Genomic DNA, 24,480 nt, shown 5'->3' with positions numbered 1-24,480 from the left:
TCTTTCTTAAAATGCTACCAAATCGGTAGTTATCACCACAAATATTTGTTTCTATAAATATACTCCTTTACAAATACATAGATATTATCAGCTTTACTTAACTATAGTAGATGATAGCAATAGTGAGTTAAGAAGAAATAAAGTTGGCCCAGCAGTAGATTTTCTGGAGAAATTCGGCCACTGTTGTTGGTCATCAAGGTCTGTATGTTGTGCATTTTGACCCCATTTGTCCAAAATATTTTAAGTACAAATGCTGGGTGTAAAGAGATTGCTGAAAGCAATAATGAAACAGTGATTTAGTCCCAAAATAATTCCAAAACTTGCTTGAAAGAGAATGTTGATATTCAGAAAGTTCAAGTAAGCATGGACCTAATGAGAACATTAATATGTATGTATCCACACACACACACACACGCACACTTGCTCATGGAAGGCAAAATTTAATATTTGTGATAAAACTAAACCAAAAAGTGCTCACTTGGAGAAATTCTGCAAAATAAGGTACATTGCCTTTTTCTTAGCCCAATTTAGCCTTAGCCTGGGCAGTTTGTATTGGGAATAATAAGAAGGTTCCTGTCATGGCAGAGAGATTGCACTGGCCTCTGTGCCAGGCCAAGCCTTCCAATTCTATGTTACTAAAAAGTAGAAAAATTAAAATCCAGTCTAAATCTTTCCCCCTTTTACTCCTCAGATCCTAAGTGTGGGCAGAAAGTTCAAGAGACAAAACCATGGAGTTACCTTAACCTTTTCACTCGGATCGTTGGGGGAAACCAGGTGAAACAAGGCTCGCATCCATGGCAGGTTTGCACCAGCAAATGTGGGTTTATCTTCAAAAAAAAAGTCCTGACTTTTCATAGAAATGACAAAAGAAGAAAACAGGTATCTTTTGTGCTTACAGACACTTACAGTGTATTGTTGAGCTCCACTCTGCTTTTAAGAAAAGCAGTGAAGCAGGCGGAGAGGACGTGGAACCTGTCCTGCTCTCTGCGAAACCTTTGCTTATCATTTATTATTTTGTTTGTCATTCTTTCTGAAAGAGATTAGTCTATGGTAAAGAGGCATGGATGAAACTGCTCAAAAATAGGACACCATCCCCAGCCTACAACTATTGTCAGGCATCATGGATTTGCAGTGATCCCAGTGAGCTGCAAAGGAAAAATTCTCAACTAACTAATAACCTTTACAGTGTGCCGTGTATGTCAGTGTCTTGGCATTTATTACATGTATGTTGCTTTTATCCAGGTACCAAGACACAGCTGAGGGGAACAGCAAGGTTTAGGTTCTCTTAGATTCAAGGACCATAAGAATGCCATGAAAATGTGTTTGCTTGAAATGCAGCATGTACTTTAGCGATGTGAATCTTCAGAGTGTACCTGCATGTACTCTCTCCTTCCTTCCTCAAATGCAATCAGAGCAGATATAAAGACTTTCTTTAGTTGACATGCCTTTTTTTTTTTTTTTTTTTTTTTAAATGTGGTGCAGGTTTCCTTGAAACGAAGACAAAAGCATTTTTGTGGAGGCACCATTGTTTCTGCTCAGTGGGTGGTCACAGCAGCTCACTGCATCTTAGACAGGTATGGATGTGATATTTCAGGAGCAGGCTGCAGGTGCAGAAGAACATTGATTGTAAAAGTGTGTGTGTGCTGTAGCTTCTTTTTGTGGCAATTACTTACAGGTGCTACCCTTTCATTTGTAACCAGTATTTTCCATGTTTTAACAGAAAGAGACAAAAAACAAAACCTTTGAATGTCTCAAAAATAATAAGAATAAAATAAACTTACAGGGATTGGTGGAGACTGATTTTGGCAGTGTAGGTAAAAATCTGTACATAACTACAATTACCAGGTGACTGCAACTTTTTTTTTTCCCAGAGCTAGCAACGGGCAGAGTATATGCAATGAAATGGTGAATGGGTATAGTACTGACCTCTTGCATGCTGATGATTTATAGCCTTAGTGCTTAAAAAAAAAAAAAAGGTTTGTGAATGTTGTATGGAAGGTTTCAGTCCTGATTCTGTGGTGGCTTCACTAAGATTCTATTTCACTTATAGTTAATATTGAATCTTTGTACTAATGAGTCACCTGGAATTATAAATTTGATCTGTATCTGGCATTGTATGTGATCAGATCTTGGTCAAATTAGCCAATAACTGCAGAGTTATATATATATTAACTACAGAAGGACAGGCAATAGCTAAATCAGCATAAAGCCTCCTGACGCAAAAGTAATGCTTCAAGTCTGGTGAATAAATTTGAAGCAGAATAAAAAGTTTATAGTGATTGCTTTTGCATTTCCTTGCTGCACATCTGATCTGCTACTTGGAGCCCTAAAGCAGGATTCACTATGTTCTTAAGGTATAAACTGAGAATGCTAGAGAAGGGGGTCTTATTTTTTCTGCACTTTCCTATGTCCAAATCTTCCCTCCTTCTTCAAAAAGCAGTGTGACTGAACAGTTTTAAACAAACACAGTAAGAGGACTTGGTTCTATAGTGGACCACCAAACCACAGTGGGAGTGTAGCTAAATCATCTTTCTTCCCAGTCATTTTCATCGCCCAGTTTCTACCGTGGGGCATACTCAGCTCTTGCTGACTGTACGTATTAAGTGCTCTAAAATCTGAGGATGAAAGGCGTTTAGCTATCAGTAGTAGTAACTTTTTTCTGTTTAAGAAAACCCTTTATTTTTTCCCTTCATTTTGAAGATTCTGTAGCTGAACTTTTATTTTTCTATTCTACAGGAACCTGCTCCAGTACTTGAACGTCACTGCAGGAGAGCATGATTTGAGGATCAGGGAGAATGGCGAGCAGACACTCTCTGTTAAATATGCCATTAAGCATCCAAACTTTGACCCCAGAAGGCCGATGAACTATGACATTGCCCTTCTGAAGCTGGATGGAGCCTTCAACTTCAGTAAGGCCATAGTTATCTGTGACCTTTTTCAGTGGGGATGGTAAGGCCTTTTTCTCCCACATGCTGTGAAAAGTCTTGAAACTCAGCTTAATCCCATTTCACAGCTGTCAGATTATACCACTAAAAATCTCCAGAGTATTTTGCAACTGAAGTATTTAAAATACCCGAAGTAAGTCAGAAAAATGTATCAGTTGAATTAAATAGTCTTCTTCAGACTTAATACTCCTTTAAAGAAAAAGGTATCGTTCTTTGTATGCAGGAGATTAAAATTTGACCAAATATGTGTTTTTATTTTTTATCCAAGGTGTAGGTGGAGATTTCTGCCGCTGGTGAACAGTAAAACTAGTCAAAGGCAGACCAGAGCTCAGAGCATACCGCAGTACTGTCTGTACCTTACTTGCACCCCCTCTGCTATTTGCCCTCTTTTTCCTTCCTGCAGATTGCAGAAAGGAGCAAGGGATTATCTTTAGTAGTGGCAGCATGGTCCGTCTGGGGGCTATAAGGGAACGGCAAAGGTGAGGGGAGGACAGCTGTTAAGCTTGTGGTGCTTCTGGCTTTCTTTTTCCATTCCAAAACACTGCAAAGTGGAGAGGCACAGATAAATTGTCAAATGCCACATTAATTTTTCAGATGCCACATAAATAACAATACTTCTTAGTTTTAAAAAAACTGAGAAAGGAAGCTTTTTGTTGTTATTCTTTCAAGTACTTATCAATAAAATTCATGTCCATGTGTGGCAGGTTCATCAGTTTTGCCAGCGTGTCTTCCTGATCCAGGTGAAAAGTTTGAACCAGGATATATTTGCACTGCTTGTGGTTGGGGCCGTTTAAATGAGAGTAAGCCACTTGAATTGTTCTTTGACATTCAGGTTTCTCAGTGTCTTATTGCTGAAGCTAAGAGCTTGATTGCATAGGTCATCAACTGGTCATAAGATTGGTAATCTCAAAATGGGATCTTTGCTAGCTTCTGTGCCTACCTGTGAATTATCTCAAAATGGGTCGCTACAATATATAGACCTGTATTTCAGTTTTGAAACATTTATTCAAGTAAAGCTGCTTATGTACATAAAACTAGATGTTTATGTAACCATAATATGGCTTGGAGCAAGTTTACAATTCTTTTTCTTTTATTATTTTTTTTTTTATAGAATCATAGAATGGTTTGAGTTGGAAGGGACCTTAAAGATCATCTAGTTCCAACCCCCCTGCCACAGGCAGGGACATCTTTTCTCTAGACCAGGTTGCTCAAAGCCTCATCCAACCTGGCCTTAAACACTGCCAGGGAGGGGGGAGCCACAACTTCTCTGGGCAACCTGTTCCAGTGTCTCACCACCCTCACAGTAAAGAATTTCTTCCTAATATCTAATCTAAATCTACCCCCTTTCAGTTTAAAACCGTTACCCCTCATCCTATCACTACATGCCCTTGTGAAAAGTCCCTCTCCCGCTTTCCTGTAGGCCCCCTTCAGGTACTGGAAGGCTGCTAAAAGGTCTCCCCGGAGCCTTCTCTTCTCCAGGCTGAAGAGCCCCAACTCTCTCAGCCTGTCTTCATAGGAGAGGTGCTCCAGCCCTCTGATCATCTTCATGGCCCTCCTCTGGACTTGCTCCAACAGCTCTATGTCCTTCTTATGTTGGGGGCCCCAGAGCTGAACGCAGCACTCCAGGTGGGGTCTCATGAGAGCAGAGTGAAGGGGCAGAATCACCTCCCTCGACCCGCTGGCCACACTGCTTTTGATGCAGCCCAGGATGCGGTTGGCCTTCTGGGCTGCAAGCACGCACTGCTGGCTCTTGTTGAGCTTCTCATCAACCATCACCCCCAAGTCCTTCTCCTCAAGGCTGCTCTCAATCCATTCTCCACCCAGCCTGTATTTGTGCTTGGGATTGCTCTGACCCACATGCAGGACCTTGCACTTGGCCGTGTTGAACTTCATGCGGTTTGCACAGGCCCAGCTCACAAGCCTGTCAAGGTCCCTCTGGGTGGCATCCCTTCCCTCCAGCGTGTCGACCACACCGCACAGCTTGGTGTCATTGGCAAACTTTCTGAGGGCGCACTCAATCCCACTGTCCATGTCACCGACAAAGATGTTAAACAGCACTGGTCCCAATATTGACCGCTGAAGGAACGCCACTCGTCACTGGTGTCCACTTGGACATTGAGCCTTTGACCGTAACTCTTTGAGTGCAACCATCCAGCCAATTCTTTATCCACCATTCTTTATCCAATTCTTTATTTTTTTGTATTAGTAGTGATGTTAAGTTCACCTTTCAGCATTTCTTATGAACAGATTTTTTTGTATTTCAGATGGAGTACTCCCTCAGGTCTTATATGAAGTCAATCTGCCAATCCTAAACAGTAAGGAGTGTTCAAGAGCATTATCAACTTTAAAGAAACCCATCCAAGATGACACTATAATGTGTGCTGGATTTCCAGATGGAGGAAAAGATGCCTGCCAGGTCAGCTGAACAGAGAGCCTTGTGTGCCTACGAGTGGTTCTCGGAAGCTCAAGGCTCTGTGTGCCTAAGTGAATACATACACTGTAAAATGCAATATTTAGAGTGTATTTATTTTGATATGTGAATTCTTTCAAAGGTTCTGTATGGGGCAATGCACTTAATTACATGACTCCACTTTAATTATCATTATGAGTTGTATGACAGGTTCCTGAAAGCAATTTTGCAATTGTGCTTATAGTTAATACTGAATCTTTGTACTAATGAGTCACCTGGAATTATAAATTAGATCTGTATCTGGCATTGCTTGCCGGAATGGCAGGTTCCTGAGAGCAATAAGCAATAATGCTTAGGGCTTTCTAGCTTCAGAACACTTGATAAATTAATTAGTTAATGTTGCTAAGAGCATAAGGAGGAAAGTAGAAACTATTGCCTTAGATTACAGGAAGGAAAGGAAATGAGGTAAAGGTTAAGTGATTGTTCCTTGTCATGAGGGTAAAAAAAAATCTCGCTCCTTTTTACATGCTAAAACACAACAGAGGTGCACCCATGAGGGAATTAGTCTCTCTCTCACTCTTGACAATCCTGACTAAACACAATAAAAAATAAAGTGTCTTTTGTCACAGTTTTTAAAAAAATTACTATTCCCTGTGTTGCAGGTTTGTTAGTGTGGCACAAAAGAGAACTCAATAAACTCTTTAAGGCTTGCTCAGGGGTATGTACACACTTCTGTAAGCTATGGGTTGTGGGCTTTTACTTGTTTTTTACAGGGAGACTCTGGAGGCCCTCTTTTGTGCCGACGTAAGCATGGTGCCTGGACTCTCGCTGGTGTCATCTCCTGGGGGATGGGATGTGCTCGTGGCTGGATCAGTAATGAGAAGAAGAAACATTACAACAGAGGATCTCCGGGAATATTCACAGACCTCAGTGCGGTGCTTTCCTGGATTCAAGAGAACATGAGTGCTGGTATTAAGTCTCCACAGTAATGTGTCCCTCACTTCTGACGACTCTTCTGTCTCATAGTAATATTTAATTGAATTTTATCTTTTTCAAGATATAGCACTTATATTTTCCACATTTTCCTGGCAAAGCACTATAGCATTTCACAATGCCTTTAAGTATATGATACGGATTGGAAGTTGCCAAAAACAAATGGAGAGCATTGTAAACGTTTGCTTCTCTTCTACTTTGACTACTACTTGGACTATATGTGTGTGTGTATACATATATATATTTATTTTTAAGAATGGTCCTTTTATCCAGCTAGCCAGTTAGCATGGTATTTTTGTTTTTAAGTGGAAATTCACCAGTTGAAAGTGTCTGAAATTCCATACGCACCTCTTTGAAGTCACTTTTCATTTTTCTCAGCTAAAATGTGTTGGATCAGACATTTGAGTACGTAGGGAAAAGTCATGCTCTCAGAAGTGTTTTTGCTTACTCTGCCCAAAAGGCTACGTATGCCCTCTGTGCAGGGGAACAGCATGAAAATTATCCATCACTTTCAAAGTCATGGAACTGGAGATATAAATGACAGTCTGTCCAGGGGTGAACTTCACGCAGAGCATTAAGAAACTGAATTAATATTTTCTTCCACTTTGGGCTATTTTCATTAAAAGGTATTGGAGATTGTGTTAAAATTTACACAGAGAACTGAAAAACTGAGGAGTGGTGTTTAAGAGGTTTTGCTAGTCAATGATAAGAAAAAAAATCGTAAGAGAAAAAAAAAAAGCTTTCCCATTAGAAACCAGTTTCAACTGGTGATTGAAAAAAGAAACCCTCATAACGTCGGAGAAAAACAAAAAAGATTTAGCTTCTGAAAAAAATTTTGGTTTTCATTAAAAAAAAAAAAAAAGAAAAGAGAGAGGCAGGGTCTTTTTATTAAAAATTTACTAGTTGGCCCATTTTATTATCAGGAAAAAAAAATATGATTAGTTATTGTGGTAGTTAAAGTGTGTTGGCTCCAGTGAACAGAAAAAGCGATTTGGTAGGTAAAGTGAAAACCCAGTTCTCAATTGCATTGCACTAGGTTTTCATTCCTCGCTCTTTTATACTTTCACATTGGTGCAAAAGGTCTTAACTGTACTTGCCGTCAGGCGTAATGTCTCTGTGTCCCTGATGTGATGCTAGCAGTTGGATTCTGCTACCCTTACCTGAAATGTATAGTATTTACTAAATAAGTACGTAGAAAGAGAGTACTGTGCTGCTCAGACCGAGCAGTGGCCTATCAATGTATGATTAATTCTAGAAATGGCTACTCCAGAATTGTTTATTCAGCAGTGCCTGAACTTGCAATTTTGTTTTAATTGTAAGCCTAGTTTATTGTAGGCACTGTGTCCCCAAGAAGCATTTGCATTTGCCTCAGTGCTAGCTGTATAAAATTACCATTTCACAGAGATAAAAATAAAGCCTACATTGTGAATGTGAAATTACAGTAATTTATTCTTTTTCCACCCCCTTCCCTATCTCTCCTTTATTAGATCTGAAAATGAAAAGCTCCCCAGGTGAGTACAGTGTATTTTTCAGTATCTTCTATCTGTGTAAGAGCATAAAAAGACCCCCAAAATAGTCTGATATATAATCTACGAAGGAAGAAATGTGAAGAAGCTTGACTCATCAAAGCACTTTTAAATGTATACTTTAAATATATATTTTTTTTACTCCTGGTTCTGTAAAAAAAAATTACTTATGTAGGGTTATATTTATGTACTGGTGCCTTCAAAAAAGAATTTTCCTTAAGACAGCTACATATATAAAGCCATTTTTTTACTGAAGTGCAAATAAAATGAATGGGAAAAATGTAGAACAGAACCTCAAGCAATGCATGAAATCTAGTTAGTGAAGTTGATTCTGTATAAGAATAAAGATTCTAAATAGAAAGTATGAGGGAAATTAGTAGTATTTTTGCGCATTCTATGATGAATCTATCTACTTGTCTGGTGTCTATTTCTATGAATAAAATGCAAAAAAAAACCAAAACCTGAATGTAACATGTTTTAAAATTGAAGTTTTACTTTGATTCTGCCATGTTTATGTTCTTGTTGGACACTTTGTTCATCTAGGTGCAAGTTCACGTAAAGATACCAGAAACAATTCTTGTGAACTAGATCTTAAAATTTTAATTTTAGTAATCTAGAGTGAAATTTTTCAGACGATAAATGAGCTTGGGCACACAGTCAGTTTGCATAGACTTGCTGTCGCCAATGAGAGTTGGGTATTTAAGTGCTGTTTGTGTCTTTTTGAAATCTTTTACTGGTCTTCCTAGGACGCTTCAGGTAAGATAATCATACAAGTACGTGACTCCTTAAATTTGTTTTCATATACGTAGTTGTTGATAAATGTCTTGCTGGCTTACCTTGCAAGGAGAAGGAAAGGCAAGCGGAGATAATTTTTGTGAGTAATTGTGTTTCTAGTGACGCTTATCTGGAGAGGAAAGCTTCTGCTTCTTCTATTAAAGTGTCTTTAATACCATATTGTACTGTTGCAAAAGTCTCCTGCTGTAATGTAGCTAAGAATGTTATTACAAATGGGCTGCAATGAACACTTTTCTTATGCCGAGGTATGCGTTTTTCCTCCCTGAAAAATATTTGTACTGAAATCCTCATTTAACAAATAATTTCTTTAGGGTAAAAAGCAAGCATTGCCATTTTTACAATAAAATAGGATAGCGCATTGGCAGTGCTTCATTTTTGCTTCCAAGTTATGTGTTTTAAAACTGACTTACCATAATTCCAAATAAAAGAGAGAAGACCCAGCATCAGTGTGCCAGCGGAAACAAGGTACAGTTGAGCAATCTTGAGGTCTCACAGTGTTCTCTAGGTGTTTGAGCTTTTTGATGGAACAGATGATTGCATATGTGTCAAACCTGATTCCTTCTATTTTGTTTTAACTCTACAATGCAGCATTTTGTAGCATTCAAGATGGCAAACTCCCTGACAGTGAAGGAGAATTAAATTTTCCTGGAAGTCCTAAACAGTTCTATCAAAACCACCAGTAAGTGACAAAACACAGTCTTTCCCCAGAAACTATTCCCCTTACCGGTGTAGTCGTTTTTTTTGTTGCAGTTTTGTGAATGGGAACTAATTTGTTGTTCCAGATTGTGTGTATGGACTCTGTTTGTACCAGAAGGGAATTATATATTGCTTCGTTTTTCCCACTTTGATATAGAGCCAGAAACATTTTGTGACTATGATTCTTTATCAGTCTATTCAAAAGACGACAGACTTGTTGGTGAGTTGCCATCCCCTTATTCTTTGAAATAATCTGTCAGTGTACTCTCATTCTAACAGCAAGTACACCCAATGAGGACATTGCAGTTGATTATGGTTTACTTATGTTTTCATGACGAATACATTGTGATATATGATCTAAAATAAAAGACAGAGTGTGGGAGGAGAAAGGAATGGAAAATGCCTGGTAGGGAACTGTGTCAGCATATGACTTTCTCGTGTCAAGGATTTTCAGTTTTTAATAGTGTGCATCTATTTGGGCTTATGGATTAATAGGGAATGTAGAGGAATGAATAGGCAATTTCCTTTTCATCCTAAAATTTTTATAGCTAAGTACTAAAAATGGTACATGCAAGTTTTCTCAAGTGACTAAACAGTGATTATTCTCTAATATTATATTTCAGGGAAATTCTGTGGAGGAGATCTTCCATTACCTATTTTGATTGGCTCCAATAGTGTAAGGCTGAAATTTGTTTCTGACAACAAGGATTATGGAACTGGTTTTTCCATGACCTACAAAGTGGTCATACCAGATATTCTTCCTAGTAAGTCTAAGACAAGTAATATACCTATCTGCACTCTTGGGTGGTGGCCTGAAAAAAAAATTTCAGGAGAGAATAAATTAGAGGAAGCTTCTATGATATTTCTACGTGGATGATGTTATGAACCAAAAGTGTGGTTAGGCTGCTGTGTGACATTATGGAGAAACTGGGATGCCTGAAAGAGATAGAATAGGTGCTGTTGAGAGAAGCCCTCCTTTAACTTTGCCTCCTCTCCATCCACTTTATACAAGATCTCATTTCCCTCCCTACTTCCAGAATGTTTTAAAACTCAATTAAAAGGATTAGTCAAATGAGCAGAATTTCCAGATGAAAGCTGCTTTGCTAGTCCCAAGCATGCTTTCACGGAGCGGCCCTGAGGGAGGCAGCTGATGCTAATATATATGTCGTGGAGAATGGCTTTCGGTTTTGCTGAGCAGAGTGGTTCACCATCACTAAGGAGCAGGCCCAAGGGCCATCTGCTGAGTCTAGACAATCCAGTTACAGACAGACAGACACCTGTTGTTCCTGTTTCTGCTGCTTTTCCAGCTAGTTTCTTTCCTTTGCAGAGTGTAAGGGCAGAGTGTAGGGAGGAATGCCCTCTGAGAGGCCTTGCCACTGCTTAGCCCATCAGGAAGACATGTCCTCTGGTTGTGTTTTATGTCTCCACTTTTCTCTCCAAAGCAAGCTGGCAAATGTTCTTCTGACATGCCCATGTCCTGCTCTTCTGTCACCCCACACAGGTACCTGTGCCTGCAGTGCCCTGCCTGGGGCCAAAGGGGAATGCTACAGTCATGGGTTGAAGTGCTCTTCTGCCTGGGAACAGATTAAAAATTTTCTTTGCATCTTTTTCAAACAGAAGGATTTGGATTGCTGCTCTTGTCCTGTTCTCTTTTTCAGCTGTGTGAAAGCACCATATGAATTTTTCTGGATTTATTTTTTTTTTGGTGAATGATTTAATAGGAAATCGCAGTGCCTCCATTTTTGTTTTCCTGGATTTCCAGATTCTGGCTGTGAGTCCTTAGCTGTCCTTTTTGAAGAAGGAGTGTTACAAAGTATGCACTATCCAGAGAACTACAGCAACATGGCAGACTGTCAATGGATTATTTGTGCACCAGAGGACCATGTAGTCAAGGTACAATGTGAGCCCTTTTTGTGTCTACAGAATGAAAGTGGGCACCGTTGAGTTAAAAAGAAATTATGCAGCTAAGGACAAGCAAGATCAAGCAACACAAGCTTGAATAATGCTGCTGGATGCAGTTAAGAGAAATCACTTTCCATCCTAAAAGCCAGATAGGTTTTGACTTTTCTGTTAGGTTATAGTAAAACAGGATTCCTGGTTTAAATTTTATCATGACAGATTCTTCTAGCGAATGTAATACGCTAGGTATCACCTGTGAGAGGTCTGAATGTCACAGAAACCAAACCCTAAAGGAATCAATGAGAATCCTAAAGATTGTGTTATAGATCTTTGAATTTTTTCTGTGTGAATTTAACAACGTTCACTTTTTCATTCTTTATTTAAAGCTTACGTACCAGTCTTTTGAAGTAGAAGAGAGTGAAGATTGCTCTTATGATGCTGTGACTGTGTATGAAGATGTGGGAAAAGAGGAGGAAATTGGTTTGACTTTTGATTTTTGACATGTTTTGGGGATGACCTATTTCTTTTATGACTTTCACTAGCCCTGTTCTACAGTCTAAAATCAACTTCGCCTCTAGAATCTCAGGTGATGTTATAGGTACTAGTTTCAGTACCTTGAAAAATACTTGCAGGTATTGCTACTTCTGTTCCACTTACAGAGGCAAAACCACATTGAACAGAACAGTTTTGTGTATTTAAATTCTATACAAAATGCGGTTCCACATTCATGTAAATAAAGAAAAGGGCATAACACAATAATTTGTTTTTATACTAACGATCAGACACAGAAAGCACTCAAGAGGTCTCCTTTTCAGAGTCCAGTTGTTCTTCACTCCAGATGAGCATTCATGTCATTCTTGCCATCTTGCTGGAGATTCCCCTGGCTTACACTGAACGAGAGGAAGACCTGTCCCAATCAACTGATTTCAGCACTTGCTTGATGCTAGTCTGAAACACTAACAAGGGGAAATCGAGTTTCCAGTGTGTTCTCTATGTAATGACAACCTGTGAGTGTGAGTGCTGCAATAGACTCTTGTGAAATAATGCAAGAATCTCCTTGTTCTTATGAGATAAATACTGAACAAGGACAGACTGTCAGGAATAATAGAACAGTCTTTCAGCCTCAGTCCGCTTATCTGTACTCCTCTCTTGTGCATAGTTACCTTTTTACCCTCCTGTGTGAGAGCTGGAATACACTGAATATTGGGTACCCACTGTTGAAAGAGAGAAGGATGAAAAAGTACATGTTAACCTGCAGTGAACCTTTGCTTTCTCGTCTTTAGCTAAATCGTGTGGATTTGCCCTACCAGCACCTCTTCTAAGCTCCTCTGCCATCATGTTGGTTGTCTTTCACTCTGATGAAACAGAGACCTTTGGAGGATTCAGAGCTACAATCTCTTTTGTTCATGTAACAGGTAATAGGGGTAACTTGGGAAACTGCCTCTTTGGGGCAGCACAAAGAGCTCTTCAGTGAATCTGACTATTCAGAATCATGTTGATCTAGGAGATTGTCATCTAACGAATTGTTTCAGTGAAAAAAATGGTATTGTGAACCTATTGAGGCATTAAAAAAAGGGCTTATTGAGTGGGTGAAGAGAAACAATAAATCTACCCAAAACTTCAGAGTTTTGTTTTGTGTAAGAGTATTTTGGTGCATTTTAAATGGCACTTTACTACCATGTGAAGATGTAATAGCACAGATCCCTACTGTAGAAATCTATTCTTCCTACAAAAATTATAAAAAAGGAAATAAAAGTGATTGTGTAGTAAAAGTATCACTCAAGGCAGTCTGCTAACACATTTGCTGTTTTCATTTGCTAGATTTGGATACTCTGGATTCAACTAGTGAAGAAGAATTTGAAGATATGGATATGACTGAAGAAGAAATACAGGTTACAACAGGTAAGCCAACCCGAGTTATATTCTCTTCATGGAAACAGGGAATACCTTCTGGACTATAATTTAAATGGTGTTTTCTCCAAATATTTAATGGATGCAGTTGTCCCAGAATTTTTCATTAAGAGATTTTGAGGAAATAGAGATTAATAGTAACACTTCTATGCTTCGGCTTTAGAATAGCAGAACATAATTTTTGTTGTTTCCTTCATCTTGTTATTTACAGCAATGCAATGACATTATTTCCACTTGTATGTCAGTTTTTACACCTACATTCTTTGGTGAAAATAATTGCAAAGAGTACAGGGTAGTTGAAAATAATAACCGGCATTTTAGAACTTCCCTTTTTCCCCTCCAGTACTTTATGGAGAATGGGATGAATCCATATTCATTGTAGGTTTGAGGCTAAAACTTTTGAAGGTAAGCAGTTGCTTTCATCTTGGTGAAGCTCTGCTTTTGCTAAGATCATCTCCTCATGCTATCTCTAAACACTTGGATCCTTTAAAATGAGGGAAGCTGAAAGATTTAGCAAAAAAGGGAAGGGGGGGGGGAAGCTTGAGCAGCTGTGGGGTAGCTCTTAAATGGACTGTTCTTTGCTTCTCCAAATCTTAACCTCTAAAAACTTCTTGAGACATCAGTGCTTTCTGTTTCAGGTGATATTTGTGGAATGCCTTCAAATCAGCCCAGGTTCATCTTCAGTAGGATAATTGGAGGTGAAGAAGCTGTACCATACTCATGGCCTTGGCAGGTCAGTGTACAAATTTCAGATGAGCATATCTGTGGAGGAGCAGTTCTTGCCAAAGAATGGGTTGTCACAGCTGCTCACTGCTTTAATTCTAAGTAAGTACACTGGGATAAACCTTTCCCTGGGAAAGTCTGTAATTGCACAGTGCGTCTCTGCAGCACGGTGGTTCTGCCCAGAGTGGCTGGCACAGTTTCAATTACCACCTACTTACAGCTCACACTGGCGCTGGATTCTTTTGTTCCACACACATGTTCTAGGATCATAGTGGCTACTAAGGAAGTAAGTAGCCTGCTTCTGCAGGCTTGGTTTTCATTCAAATCAGTTTTCAGAAGAGACGACAAGATACTAAGTCCCTTGTCATCCATCACTTACTCTTAGGTAACTTGTTTGTGGTTGGGTCATTTACAGAGCATGTTTTCATCCAGGTAGAATCAACCTATCCACAAATTTTAAAATTACTGAATTTGTGTAGGTTTTGGAGGACATACAGGAGGCTTTTGTGCACAGGGTTGATGCCATTCCCTTAAGAACCTATCAATCTGTTAAATCATATTACACAGAAATCTTTCTGTCTTTATTGAGAGGAGACAAAAGGATAGTCTGGCGACTTTCAGACTCTTTAAAATACTTTCTAAACTGCAGTTTGTTTATTCATCTCTTAGGCTGAACACTGCCTGTTTTGAAGTTCAAATTAATCACGAGTACATTAATTTAAAATTCACATACATTGGATCATTAAAATATTTTTTAAAAATCCTCCCAGTATTACTGATATTTAGGCATTCTAGCCTGTTTACAAATAAAGTTGCCATTACGTGAAAATGAGGATAAGCTTTCAAAAGCCCCGAATGCCAAAGATGCTCAGACATCTATATTCTCCATTTCTTTGATTCTCTTCCCCACTCCCACAAAACTGAGGATCTGAAATGCAAGTGCTGTTTTGAATTTTGGACTTTGGCTTTTAAGTTTCTAAATAATTAGTTTGCAAAATTTTCTGTCAGCAGCATTGCCGCACTGTGTTGAAGGTACTGCTTTAAGAGCTGTATTAAGGAGGAATTCTCTATTGCACGTTGCCATCAAATCAGAATTTGCATATGTGGCTTAACGATTTTACACTCCCTAATTTTATCAGGGAGTTATGATGGGTTTTCAGACAGTGAGAGGGTTTGGTTAAGAAACCAAAGGGCGAAATGTTTCTGTTGTGTTTCTTTATATCATTTGATAGGTAGTAATGTTTTAGGGGTCATCCATTTTTTCATTAAGAAGGTAGGGACCAGCACTGTGCCTGGATGTTGTGGACCACGGATGCAGGCCTTGTGTTCTGCATCAGACACCCCCAGTCCTTATAAAAGTGACCTTTCTCTCAGTTTGCTGTGTGTTTGAGAGATCCTACTGCCTCATCATGAGAATATTTCCTGCTCCCTAGAAGTCAGTGGGACGATTTCCATAGATTTGTCTGGGAGTATGGGCCTTAGGGGTTGTTGGCCCAGGATTATGTAGTGCTCTAGTATCTATTTTGGGTGGGGAAAGTTTTAAGATTCACAGGTTTCAAGAATGCTGTCATACCAGCCTGAGAATGTACTTAGGCTTTTTTTTTTTTTTTTTTAGGGATCTATACAGAGACTTATGGATGGTGGTAACAGGACTTCATGATCTTACAGAGCAAGAACACAGACAGGTACTATAAGTTCTGCTTAATAATAAAATAGAAATCAATCTTGCAAAATAGTTTTTACTGTAAATGCATCTCCAAAATTGTTCATGGTGCAGCAATCTAACAGCCTGCATGCTGACCTTAATCTGCATTTACACAACAGCTTTTGTGTCAAAGAAATTGTATCAACACAGATCTGTGCCTTCACCAGTAATGAACTCCGAAGCTCAGTGTCCTGGAGGATGTGTGAGTGAGGAGTGTATTGTCTCTAAATTCCCTGGTGACTATTACCAAGACAGAAATAATTGGGGCACAACTTCCCACTTTGCTCGGATTGGACAAACAGTTTTCCAAGACCCTCTTCCTACACTTGCTGGATGGAGTTTCCTGCATGTTCCCCAATCCATGTCCAAGAGGCATATTCTTGACTTGTTAAGATAAGAAAGCTGGTGGCTTCAGCAGCTGCTTTTAAATGTTTCCTCCTCTTAAGGCATCTTGTATATGGCCTGAAAATTTATAAAACCAAAGCTACTTAAAGACTCAAATTCGCAAGTCATTCAGCAAATGTCAATGTCCTTGCTTTCCTAGAAAAGGTCAGTAAAGCAGTATATTATACATCCAAGTTTTAACAAGACCACTATGGACTCTGATATCGCCTTACTGCAACTGGCTGAGCCCTTAGAATTCAACCACTACGTGCGCCCAGTGTGCCTCCCTGCCAAGGAGGAGGCGGTTCAGCCCTCGAGGGTGTGCGTTGTCACAGGATGGGGTGCACATGAAGAAGGTATGCAGTCTTTGCCATTTCGAAGGTTGAGCATGCTGTAGCTGTGTTTAAAATACTAATTCATGCCTCTGCTGGTTTCTGAGATGTCTTTTACTTCAAGACAGAGAAAAGGGGAAAAAACTGCATCAGCTGGAAGTCCCCATCCTGGTGCTTGACACATGCCAGAGCTATTATGTGAATCTTCCCAGTAAAGTGACCCAGAGGATGATCTGTGCTGGATTCCCTCTGGAAGAAGGCAAGGACTCATGCACAGTAAGTCGACCACATCACCTTTGCCTTCTGACACTTGGGTATGGCCAGATGGGTTCTGAAAAGAGGAGTGTTAACACCTCATGGAGAGCTATTTTCTTGCAAACAGACTGTAGGTGATTTACAGTGAAAGACTCCTTAATAGTAGGATTTTAATTACTCATATTGCAAAAAGAGGTACGTCCCTTGAACAAAGGTTATTTCTTTCTCTGTCTTTTAAAAACAGAAACCCCCAAACACATGAGCAGGTGGGACCTCTCATAGCTGAACTGGTGTTTTAAAAACATAAGGAGTGATGTTAGCTCATAACGAGATTCCTTTATCCTTGTGCAGGGTGATTCTGGTGGCCCATTAGTTTGTCCTTCAGAAGATAACTCAGGATTTTACACCCTTCATGGAATCACTAGCTGGGGCTTCGGATGTGGAAGGAAGAGCTACCCAGGAGTATACACAAATGTTGGTGTTTTTGTTGACTGGATAAAGGAGAGTGTTAATAGTAGTGGTACGTATGAAAAAAACAATTGAATGAATCCTTTTGCTATTGCTAGATGCTTAATTTGAGGTCTTTTCCAGGATGCCATTTTTATATTTGGGTGTCCAGCACTTCCCGAAATCTTGGCTGTTTAAAATACCCCTCGCTGAATGCCCAGAAACAGACGAATCTAAATCAGTAGACACTTCTGAAAATCTTATTTCTTCTGGATGTTTTATTATTCCCCTCTCTGTTGCATTTCTCATGTTGATGAATAGGTTTTCCTTACTGCTGCTTTGCTGCTCTGTTTCTTAGGGTTGGGAGGAGGTAGGGAGGCATGAACTGACACATGATGACAGCGGAGTCCACTCAGACAAGTTTACAGCCTGCCTTTGTTGATGATCTTTGCAAAGTTTACCCTGTTTTATTTTTTTCCTTTTTGTAGATCTCCCCATTTTCATGGTGTGACTGTCAAAAGAGCAGTTCTGATGGAGCACATCGTAAAACACTTCCAAAGCACAAACGTCTTTGAAAGCAAAATTTGGTGAGAATGTGTTAGTTCACAATTGGTGAACAGATTCCAAAGTAGCTGATACCTACCCTGGTGAATTTACTACTGGTTTACCTGAATTGAGACTGGCTTTACACGCGTGTGCTTGGAGCAGACACAAGTTACTTGCAGGCTTCTGACACTCTTGTTAATCTACCTTAGAAGGAAAGAGAGGGAAAATAAGCTACCATATGCCAAGCATGTCCTTGAATGTAGGACTGGAGAGCATAAAAATACTTCAGAAATGAGATTAAATAAGTGCCTGTGTAAAACAACTGAAGGAGCAGTCAGTCATCCTTCCAATGAGAGTGTTACCTCTGGCTCCGAGAAGACCTAGGCAGTGGCAGTAGTCGTGCATCACTGAGGAGCAGAACAACATTGTCTAGTCATTAGTGATATGAATCAATCCAGTTGCTGGGAAAATATATTTTTAATTCAGTTCCTTTTTTAACAAATATTGTGCTGTTTAAACAGATACAAGTGTTTGAAAAGACAGGTGTTACAGGCCAAGGGCCTTCGGCACGATGCAAGAACTGACAGCTATCCTAATTAATTTGTACATGTAATTAAAGAGGTACTGTGTAATCCACACACTGCAAACTGAGCACATTTACTTGTAAATAGCAGTTTAATGCCCAAATGGCTGCTTACACGAGAAATTGTGGTGACAGGCTCCAGTTAGCTTTGCAGGCTGTTCTGTGCACACTCTTGGTGTTTAGATCGGTATGACAGTAAATTAGGTAACACAAGTATAATCTTCCTTTGACTCAATGGTCCAGAAAATAACTAGAAAGTAAGAAAGATATTTTGTTTCTGTTGATACTAATGGCAAAAATCTTTAGAGATGTGATCTTTAGAAAGAGATCTAGAGAAAGATGTTTAGATCTTTCCCATACATGCATTTGATGCCAGTAACCCTACTTTTTTTGATGACATTAGTTTAGAACTTCTGATTTTTTTGAAGATCTAGTTTTATTCTGTAGCTGGGGAAAAAAAATAATCTCTCTACCTTTATTCCCAAATGAATATGGTAAACATTTTTTTACCAGTTTCTTCTCTTCACTGTAAAGTTTTAGGCAAAAGCCCACAAAATAATGTGGAGTGTGAGCTTTCTGTGAAACTATGAAAATACTTCATGGTGGAAGGACTATGGACAAATTCAGATTAAGTGTAAGGCAGAGCTGTATTACATTATTGATAGAATATGCTTGTTCTATCTTTGATAAACTCTTTGAAGAGGTCTTTGGAGAGCAATGGAGGGAAAATATCCTTTGTCATTTTTCATTAGAGAAGTCAGTTAATGTTCAGTTATGGTGGAAGTTGCTATTAGCTGACTATCTCAGTTTATGCTGGGAGCAGATGTGTCTAATCACTTGGTTGCTATTCTGTTTTGCTTAACAGGAGCAAGATGACTTAAAATACCTGTAAAGTTTTTATCGTCTTATTAATCTAAGACAAGGATATCAAGTGGGAGTGTTCAGAAAAATAAAAAGGTGGGGGGAGAGCTACAGGTGGTACCAGCTGTGGTAGCCCTATTGAATGCAGCGGTTATATGCTGATAAATTGATATCTCTTAAAAAAAATCCTTTCATATATTTGGAATGCGATCTTAAATTATTTATATTTTATTTGATTGTTAGGGTACTTTTTGCCTGACTGCATGATGTTGACCTTTTGTGTTTCTCCTAGTATGGTTTTACAAGTAGTCTAGTTTTGCTTTTGTTTGTTGTACCTTTTTAGTCTGTTGTAAGCTGCCAGTATCTTTTAGCAAAAATGTGAACTGTTTTGTGATGCAAATGAAATCTGATTTTAAAAAAATAAAAAAATTTACTTTCAATGGAGTTCACGTAATGGAATTGTATTTTAGTTTTTACAAAATTTATATGAAGTCCACTTTAATTCTTGACACTTATACGAGGCTTTCCTGAACCCTAGAGTTGAAAGGTAGGATACTAGTAGCCTACCTGAGTACTGAGGTAGGCTCGGGTTCCCTGCGCGCTTAAAATCTGGAGATAAACCTTCTTCTGTTGGCATGTAAGTAAAAATATCTTCTTTGTAACGTTATATGGAAGCAAGTGAAGGCTCATTGCATTGTTCATTGGCACTGTGCTAAATATTTAGAATAAAAGTATGTCCAAAAATATCTCGTTCTGACCTTTGGTTAACATGAGCATCTTTGACCTTAAGTCTTCGTGCTTGGCTCTGAGATGGTAGTTCTGCTCTGTACGTGTGCGTGGGCACGCATGCTGGGAGCCCATCCATCTTGCCAGTGATGCACCAGGTAGCCTTCGCAGAGTGGGTATTGAGCATTTTTGTAATGTTTGTTGGAAAGGGGGAATCTTAATCAGAATATAGAAAGTATATGTCCGTTGTTAAAGCATGTCTGGCAGTAGTACAGAACAGGAAGCAATTGTCTGAAATCTGGATTCTGGCTACATAGCCTGACAAAGGATGTTAAAAACATTGTCGATCTCTGGCTCTATAGCATTACCTCTGTGAATTCTTGGTTCATAATTCTTTTGCTTTGCCGTCTCCTCCTTTTCCAGCGTAGGACAGTGTAGTGGCTTACTGCACCCTACTGTTCTAGGTTGCTTGCACTCCTGTGACCTCCCTGATGATGAAGCCAGAGGACTTGATAGCACAGCAGCGTCAGATCCTTCCTTAGATGTACTCTGCCTGGAGGTATGCATGCCATGTATTTCCTGACTCTTTCCAGAATGAGTCTGCCCAAAAGGATCTGACAGTCATAGTGTTTAGATGGTACTGTAGAACTACATTCTCATGTGGTCTTCCCAGTTTTCTCCTCTTTTTCCCTAGCCTTTTTTCCATTGTACTTTTTGAGGACAAGTGGCACAAGGGCAGTTTTTTCTCATTTAGGAATCTGTTTACTGTCATGTCTTGGATGCACAGAAAGACTGTTGTTTCTTCAGCTGAAGTGACTAGACTTGGTTCTTTGCATGCTTTCAAAAGAGTGAACTGAGCAGTAACACCAGAGGAACTGTAGATGTTATGTCTGTGTAAGACACGTTAACAAGAGGAAAGAATTAGGCTTGGTACTTTGAAGAAAAAAGAGTTTTATATAGACCAAACCCCTGCCTTTGACTCAAAAGAAAGGAAAAGAATCAGCAAAAACTGAAGGGAGCATTAGGAATAGTTAACACAGAAAATAAGAAATATCTCTAAATGTTTCTCAAGCTCTGCAAAACCCCTTGCTTGCCTTTGTCTTACTAAAGGCAAGGAAAGAGTCCTGTTCTTGAGGGAAGATTAATGCTTCCTATCAATAGTGCAATTCAGAGAACCACTGGTAATTGCATAGCTGTGCAATTATTAGTCATAGTAAAGTAGACAGAAAGTCCTGTCTGGAAAATAAAAAAAAAAAAAAGGATAAATTCCTTTTTATCCTTCCCTTATTCCTATTTATCCTTCAGGATAAATTCTGACTGAGATCTCTGAATGTTTCTTGTCTCTGTTATTTTTGTTCTGCTTTGTTTTCCTTGAGTTTCAGAGCCTTTTGCCACATGGATAATATGGTAGATCATTGATGAAAGCAAAATATGTAAAAGTTACAAGCTGTACCGTAACCACTTTGTCAGAAAATACGAAGTCACAGCACCTCAGTGGGAGAATCTAGCTTCTTCAGTCATGGAGAATGGGTCATTCAGCCTGGAGGTCCTGGGCTTGGTTACGATGCTCTTGAGGACAGTGGCTCTGTGTGACACTGACCCAAGGAGTTAATTTACTGCAGAAACGGAGCTGTAATATGTAGCTCTGAGCCTCTCTCTGTTTTTAGCAGCCTGTGTAATAGAGTGTTGAGTTATATTTTAGTAGTGGTTCCCCTGCTGTTGAAGTCAGAGGAGGAAAGCTAATGTTAACAAAAAATTTAAAGAGAGTGTGTGGGGGGTATTAATGCTCTGGTCTTTCATAGTCAGTACTTCAGTAGCACAGGACACTGAATGTATTTTTCTTTCAGTCTTTTTATAAGTCACATAAAATACAAGCGTTACAAAACCTAATAAATCAGATTTATTATCTTCTCCTTATATCACCAGCTACAGCTTGGCACACTGTGACATTATTCCTGACATTCCTTCCTTCCCCTTAGGTTTGATCAGTTCGTTTTCTTTCTCCTGACAAAGACACGTCTGTGTGATATGGGCATGCTTTATTTTAAATAAACTATTTTGAACCTTGTGGCATGGGCTTGGACTTCAAAGTCTTGTATTTTCTTTTAACTGACTTTTGTGTCTGTCACTAACTTGTGTGCTCCAGTCCTACGCTCTTTAAAGGAAATAACGATATTTAGTCTCTTGGGTTTTTTTTAAAGGAATTTGTAGGCCATGAATACTAAATACTTTGTTAGTGCTGCTTGTCACAAAGTCAAATTTTGGCCCATGGGTTAGGGAAGAAAGTAGGAAATCCATTTCTACTCCCCCAGTCACACTAGCTGAACCCCGGCTTTCTTGCCCCCCCCTTTCCCTGATTGATTAATTGGTTGTTTGCCAGTAGTTTGCAACACAGACTGTGGCTGTACATGCCGTCTGCAGACAAGGTCCCAAATGCAAAGCCAAGCAATCGGCAGTGCCTCTTGCTGGGTGTGCTGGCACTATAATGCAGTCATAGAATCACAGAATCGCTTTGGTTGGAAAAGGACCTTTAAGATCATTGAGTCCAACCGATAACCTAACACTGCCAAGTCCACTACTAAAACATATCCCTAAGCTCCACATCTACTCCTCTTTTAAATACCTCCAGGGATGGTGATGTTGGTGCAGCCTTCATGGCCTTTCAGTAGGATTGTACCTGTTGCAGACTTGAAGGAGGATGCATATGAAAATGAAAGATGCTGTGGATGCATATGAAAATGAAAGATGCTGTCTGTACCTGTGAACCTGGTATTGTTAGATTATAAGGTTGCGTGCTATTTCTGCCTGGAGGACTGGAACTTCCTTGTTTTACAGGACAGACTGAGGCAAACTGTGACTGGACCAGAACTCCTGCACCACTGTTTGCTGTTGCTGAACATGAAGGCGATGAGAATTGAGGTAGGAAAATGCAGGGGATGGAAAAAGGACTATAGCCAGTGAGTGCCCATGTTGGGTAACTGGATTTTGTGGCTGGTTTTGTCCCACTGTTTCGTGCAAAGTGGGTCTGGTTGCTTGCAGAGGCCCGTGGTGTAAGTGGTGGGCTCCCACCCTGGGGAGCGGGCCATGCTGTCCAAAATGGCCCCGCAGGATGCTTTGCCAGCAAGATCTGCGCGCAGGACACGTGAAATGCTGGTAAACCACTACGGGTTCCTAAATATGCCTTAGCTCTACAAAATACACACTTCAAAGGGGGGACTTCGTCTCCGAGGGTGACCTGTTTGAGCCCGGGTTGTGCGAGGAGCGGGGTTTCGAGCAGGCGTTACACGCATTGTGCACGGATGCCCCGCACCCCGCCGCCGCCCCGGCCCACGCCAGCGGCCCCCCACGCGTCCCCGCCGGCTGCGCACCGGGAGGCGGAACCCCGCGGGAGGAGCTGAGCTCCGGGGGCGGGCAGAGGGCGCGGGCGGAGGCTGCCTGCTCGCCGGGGAGCTGTGGAGGCCGCCATGGAGGTGCTCACGGTAAGGGGCCGGGAGGGAGGCGACGCGGGGCAGCCCCGGCGCGGGGCCGGGTGCGAGTGCGGCGGGCTGTTCCTCTGACCGCCTGCCCTTCTCCTCGCAGGGTGCCCCTGTGGCCGTCGCCGTGGCCGTGGTAGCTGCATCTGCCCTGCTGCTGCTGCTGCTCAGAGGGACGCGACGGAGGGCGAGCGGCCCCGTCACCTTGCAGGACCCCCTCGCCAAGTACCCGCTGCGGCTGGTGGACAAAGAGGTGACCGAGCGCCCGGGGCGGCCTCTCCCGGCTCGGCGGGGGCCGTGCCGGCCCCTTTGCTGCCCCTCGGCCGGGCGGGTCTGGGGGGGCGGTCGGTTCTCTGGTCCCCCGGCTTCGGGGCAGAGAGGTGCTCAGAGCCCTGAAGGGGCGGCTGTGATTCCCGCAGCTAGGCTGCAATATTTCCCGAGGGTAGAGCAGGACTCTTAGAAGTATTAATGCCTGCACTGTGGTTTTACGGTTGTTCCATGAAGAGGATAGATTCATTTCTTTGCATGTTTAAATCCTAGTTTAGAGCTGTGTTTCCCCCTGGATTTCTGCCCCATGTGCATCAGTAGAGAAGTAACCCCAACAGCCAGTGCTTCTGCATGTCGTGTCTTGCCTGATCTTTGGCCACAGTTTATGAAATGAGCTCCCGGGCCTTGGGCAATAGAGCTTTCCAGATTTTCTTTACGTAAAGGTGCTGCAGGGATTGCGCAGACGGGCAAAAGTCACTCCTTGTGGAATTAAAGAGGAAAAGATTTTGGTGCTAAAACTTCTGGTATGTTTCAACTTTATTTTTCAAAGCAATTTATGCTTCCCTTCCTAGTATTTGGCTTGCAGGCTGACAAAGAACAGGCTTAATAAAGCATATAGTGTTGAGTAGAGTTTGACATTCAAAGCAGTGGGGATGTTGACCTCATTCGCGTTTTGGGTTTTTTTAGGAAATCAGTCATGATACCAAGAAATTCCGGTTTGGGCTACCTTCACCAGATCATATATTAGGATTACCTGTAGGTGAGTACTGATAACACTTCGTTACATGTATTTCTGTTTTTGGGATTTATAATTGTACTCACAGTTTTTGGGCTTCTGACTGTTTGGGAATTTAATGCTCAGCAAAGCATGGAGTTAAAAGCTGCATCTGAATGCTGCTATGTCAGAGAGAGATGTCAGCTTTCCCAAAGGGTTGTATTTCTGATCTTTTGTGCGTGCTTTGTTCTGCTTGTGTTAAATTGTGTGGTGTAGTTTAGAACAAGA

At 40.6% G+C, this 24,480-nt stretch overlaps 2 protein-coding genes across 11 annotated transcripts in view; both read left to right on the top strand.

Moving 5' to 3' along the window:
- The window catches only part of OVCH2 (ovochymase 2), a 38,741-nt gene extending 19,290 nt beyond the window's left edge, over positions 1-19,451 (top strand). For 2 of the 6 annotated variants that reach the window (XM_068397892.1, XM_068397891.1), the window contains exons 6-25: positions 692-801; positions 1,483-1,574; positions 2,737-2,909; positions 3,650-3,745; positions 5,210-5,361; positions 6,129-6,324; positions 7,836-7,859; positions 9,258-9,348; positions 9,452-9,585; positions 9,989-10,129; positions 11,128-11,258; positions 11,651-11,744; positions 12,548-12,679; positions 13,086-13,166; positions 13,814-14,000; positions 15,514-15,583; positions 16,148-16,343; positions 16,444-16,595; positions 16,926-17,094; positions 17,510-19,451. In XM_068397892.1, coding sequence (XP_068253993.1) covers positions 692-801; positions 1,483-1,574; positions 2,737-2,909; positions 3,650-3,745; positions 5,210-5,361; positions 6,129-6,324; positions 7,836-7,859; positions 9,258-9,348; positions 9,452-9,585; positions 9,989-10,129; positions 11,128-11,258; positions 11,651-11,744; positions 12,548-12,679; positions 13,086-13,166; positions 13,814-14,000; positions 15,514-15,583; positions 16,148-16,343; positions 16,444-16,595; positions 16,926-17,094; positions 17,510-17,532 — 2,444 coding nt within the window. In that variant the 3' untranslated portion in view covers positions 17,533-19,451. Of the gene's footprint in view, positions 1-691; positions 802-1,482; positions 1,575-2,736; positions 2,910-3,649; positions 3,746-5,209; positions 5,362-6,128; positions 6,325-7,835; positions 7,860-9,257; positions 9,349-9,451; positions 9,586-9,988; positions 10,130-11,127; positions 11,259-11,650; positions 11,745-12,547; positions 12,680-13,085; positions 13,167-13,813; positions 14,001-15,513; positions 15,584-16,147; positions 16,344-16,443; positions 16,596-16,925; positions 17,095-17,509 lie in introns of those variants that run through there. The other 4 variants (XM_068397893.1, XR_011047936.1, XM_068397895.1 and 1 more) reach the window with 4 other exon arrangements.
- Positions 19,452-20,115: 664 nt separating this feature from the next.
- Positions 20,116-24,480, top strand: part of CYB5R2 (cytochrome b5 reductase 2) — a 42,168-nt gene continuing 37,803 nt past the window's right edge. For 4 of the 5 annotated variants that reach the window (XR_011048106.1, XR_011048105.1, XR_011048104.1 and 1 more), the window contains exons 1-4: positions 20,116-20,296; positions 22,573-22,656; positions 23,317-23,463; positions 24,165-24,237. Coding sequence is in view for 2 of the 5 variants with exons in the window: in XM_068399908.1 (XP_068256009.1) it covers positions 22,636-22,656; positions 23,317-23,463; positions 24,165-24,237 (241 nt within the window). In the remaining 3 variants the exon portion in view is untranslated. Of the gene's footprint in view, positions 20,297-22,572; positions 22,657-23,154; positions 23,217-23,316; positions 23,464-24,164; positions 24,238-24,480 lie in introns of those variants that run through there. The other variant, XM_068399909.1, reaches the window with a different exon arrangement.

The sequence above is a fragment of the Nyctibius grandis genome, chromosome 4, assembly GCF_013368605.1.
Source record: "Nyctibius grandis isolate bNycGra1 chromosome 4, bNycGra1.pri, whole genome shotgun sequence".
NCBI lineage: Eukaryota > Metazoa > Chordata > Aves > Nyctibiiformes > Nyctibiidae > Nyctibius > Nyctibius grandis.
The sequence above is the reverse complement of the archived record's forward strand: the minus strand, read 5'-3'. Positions and strand labels throughout refer to the sequence as shown.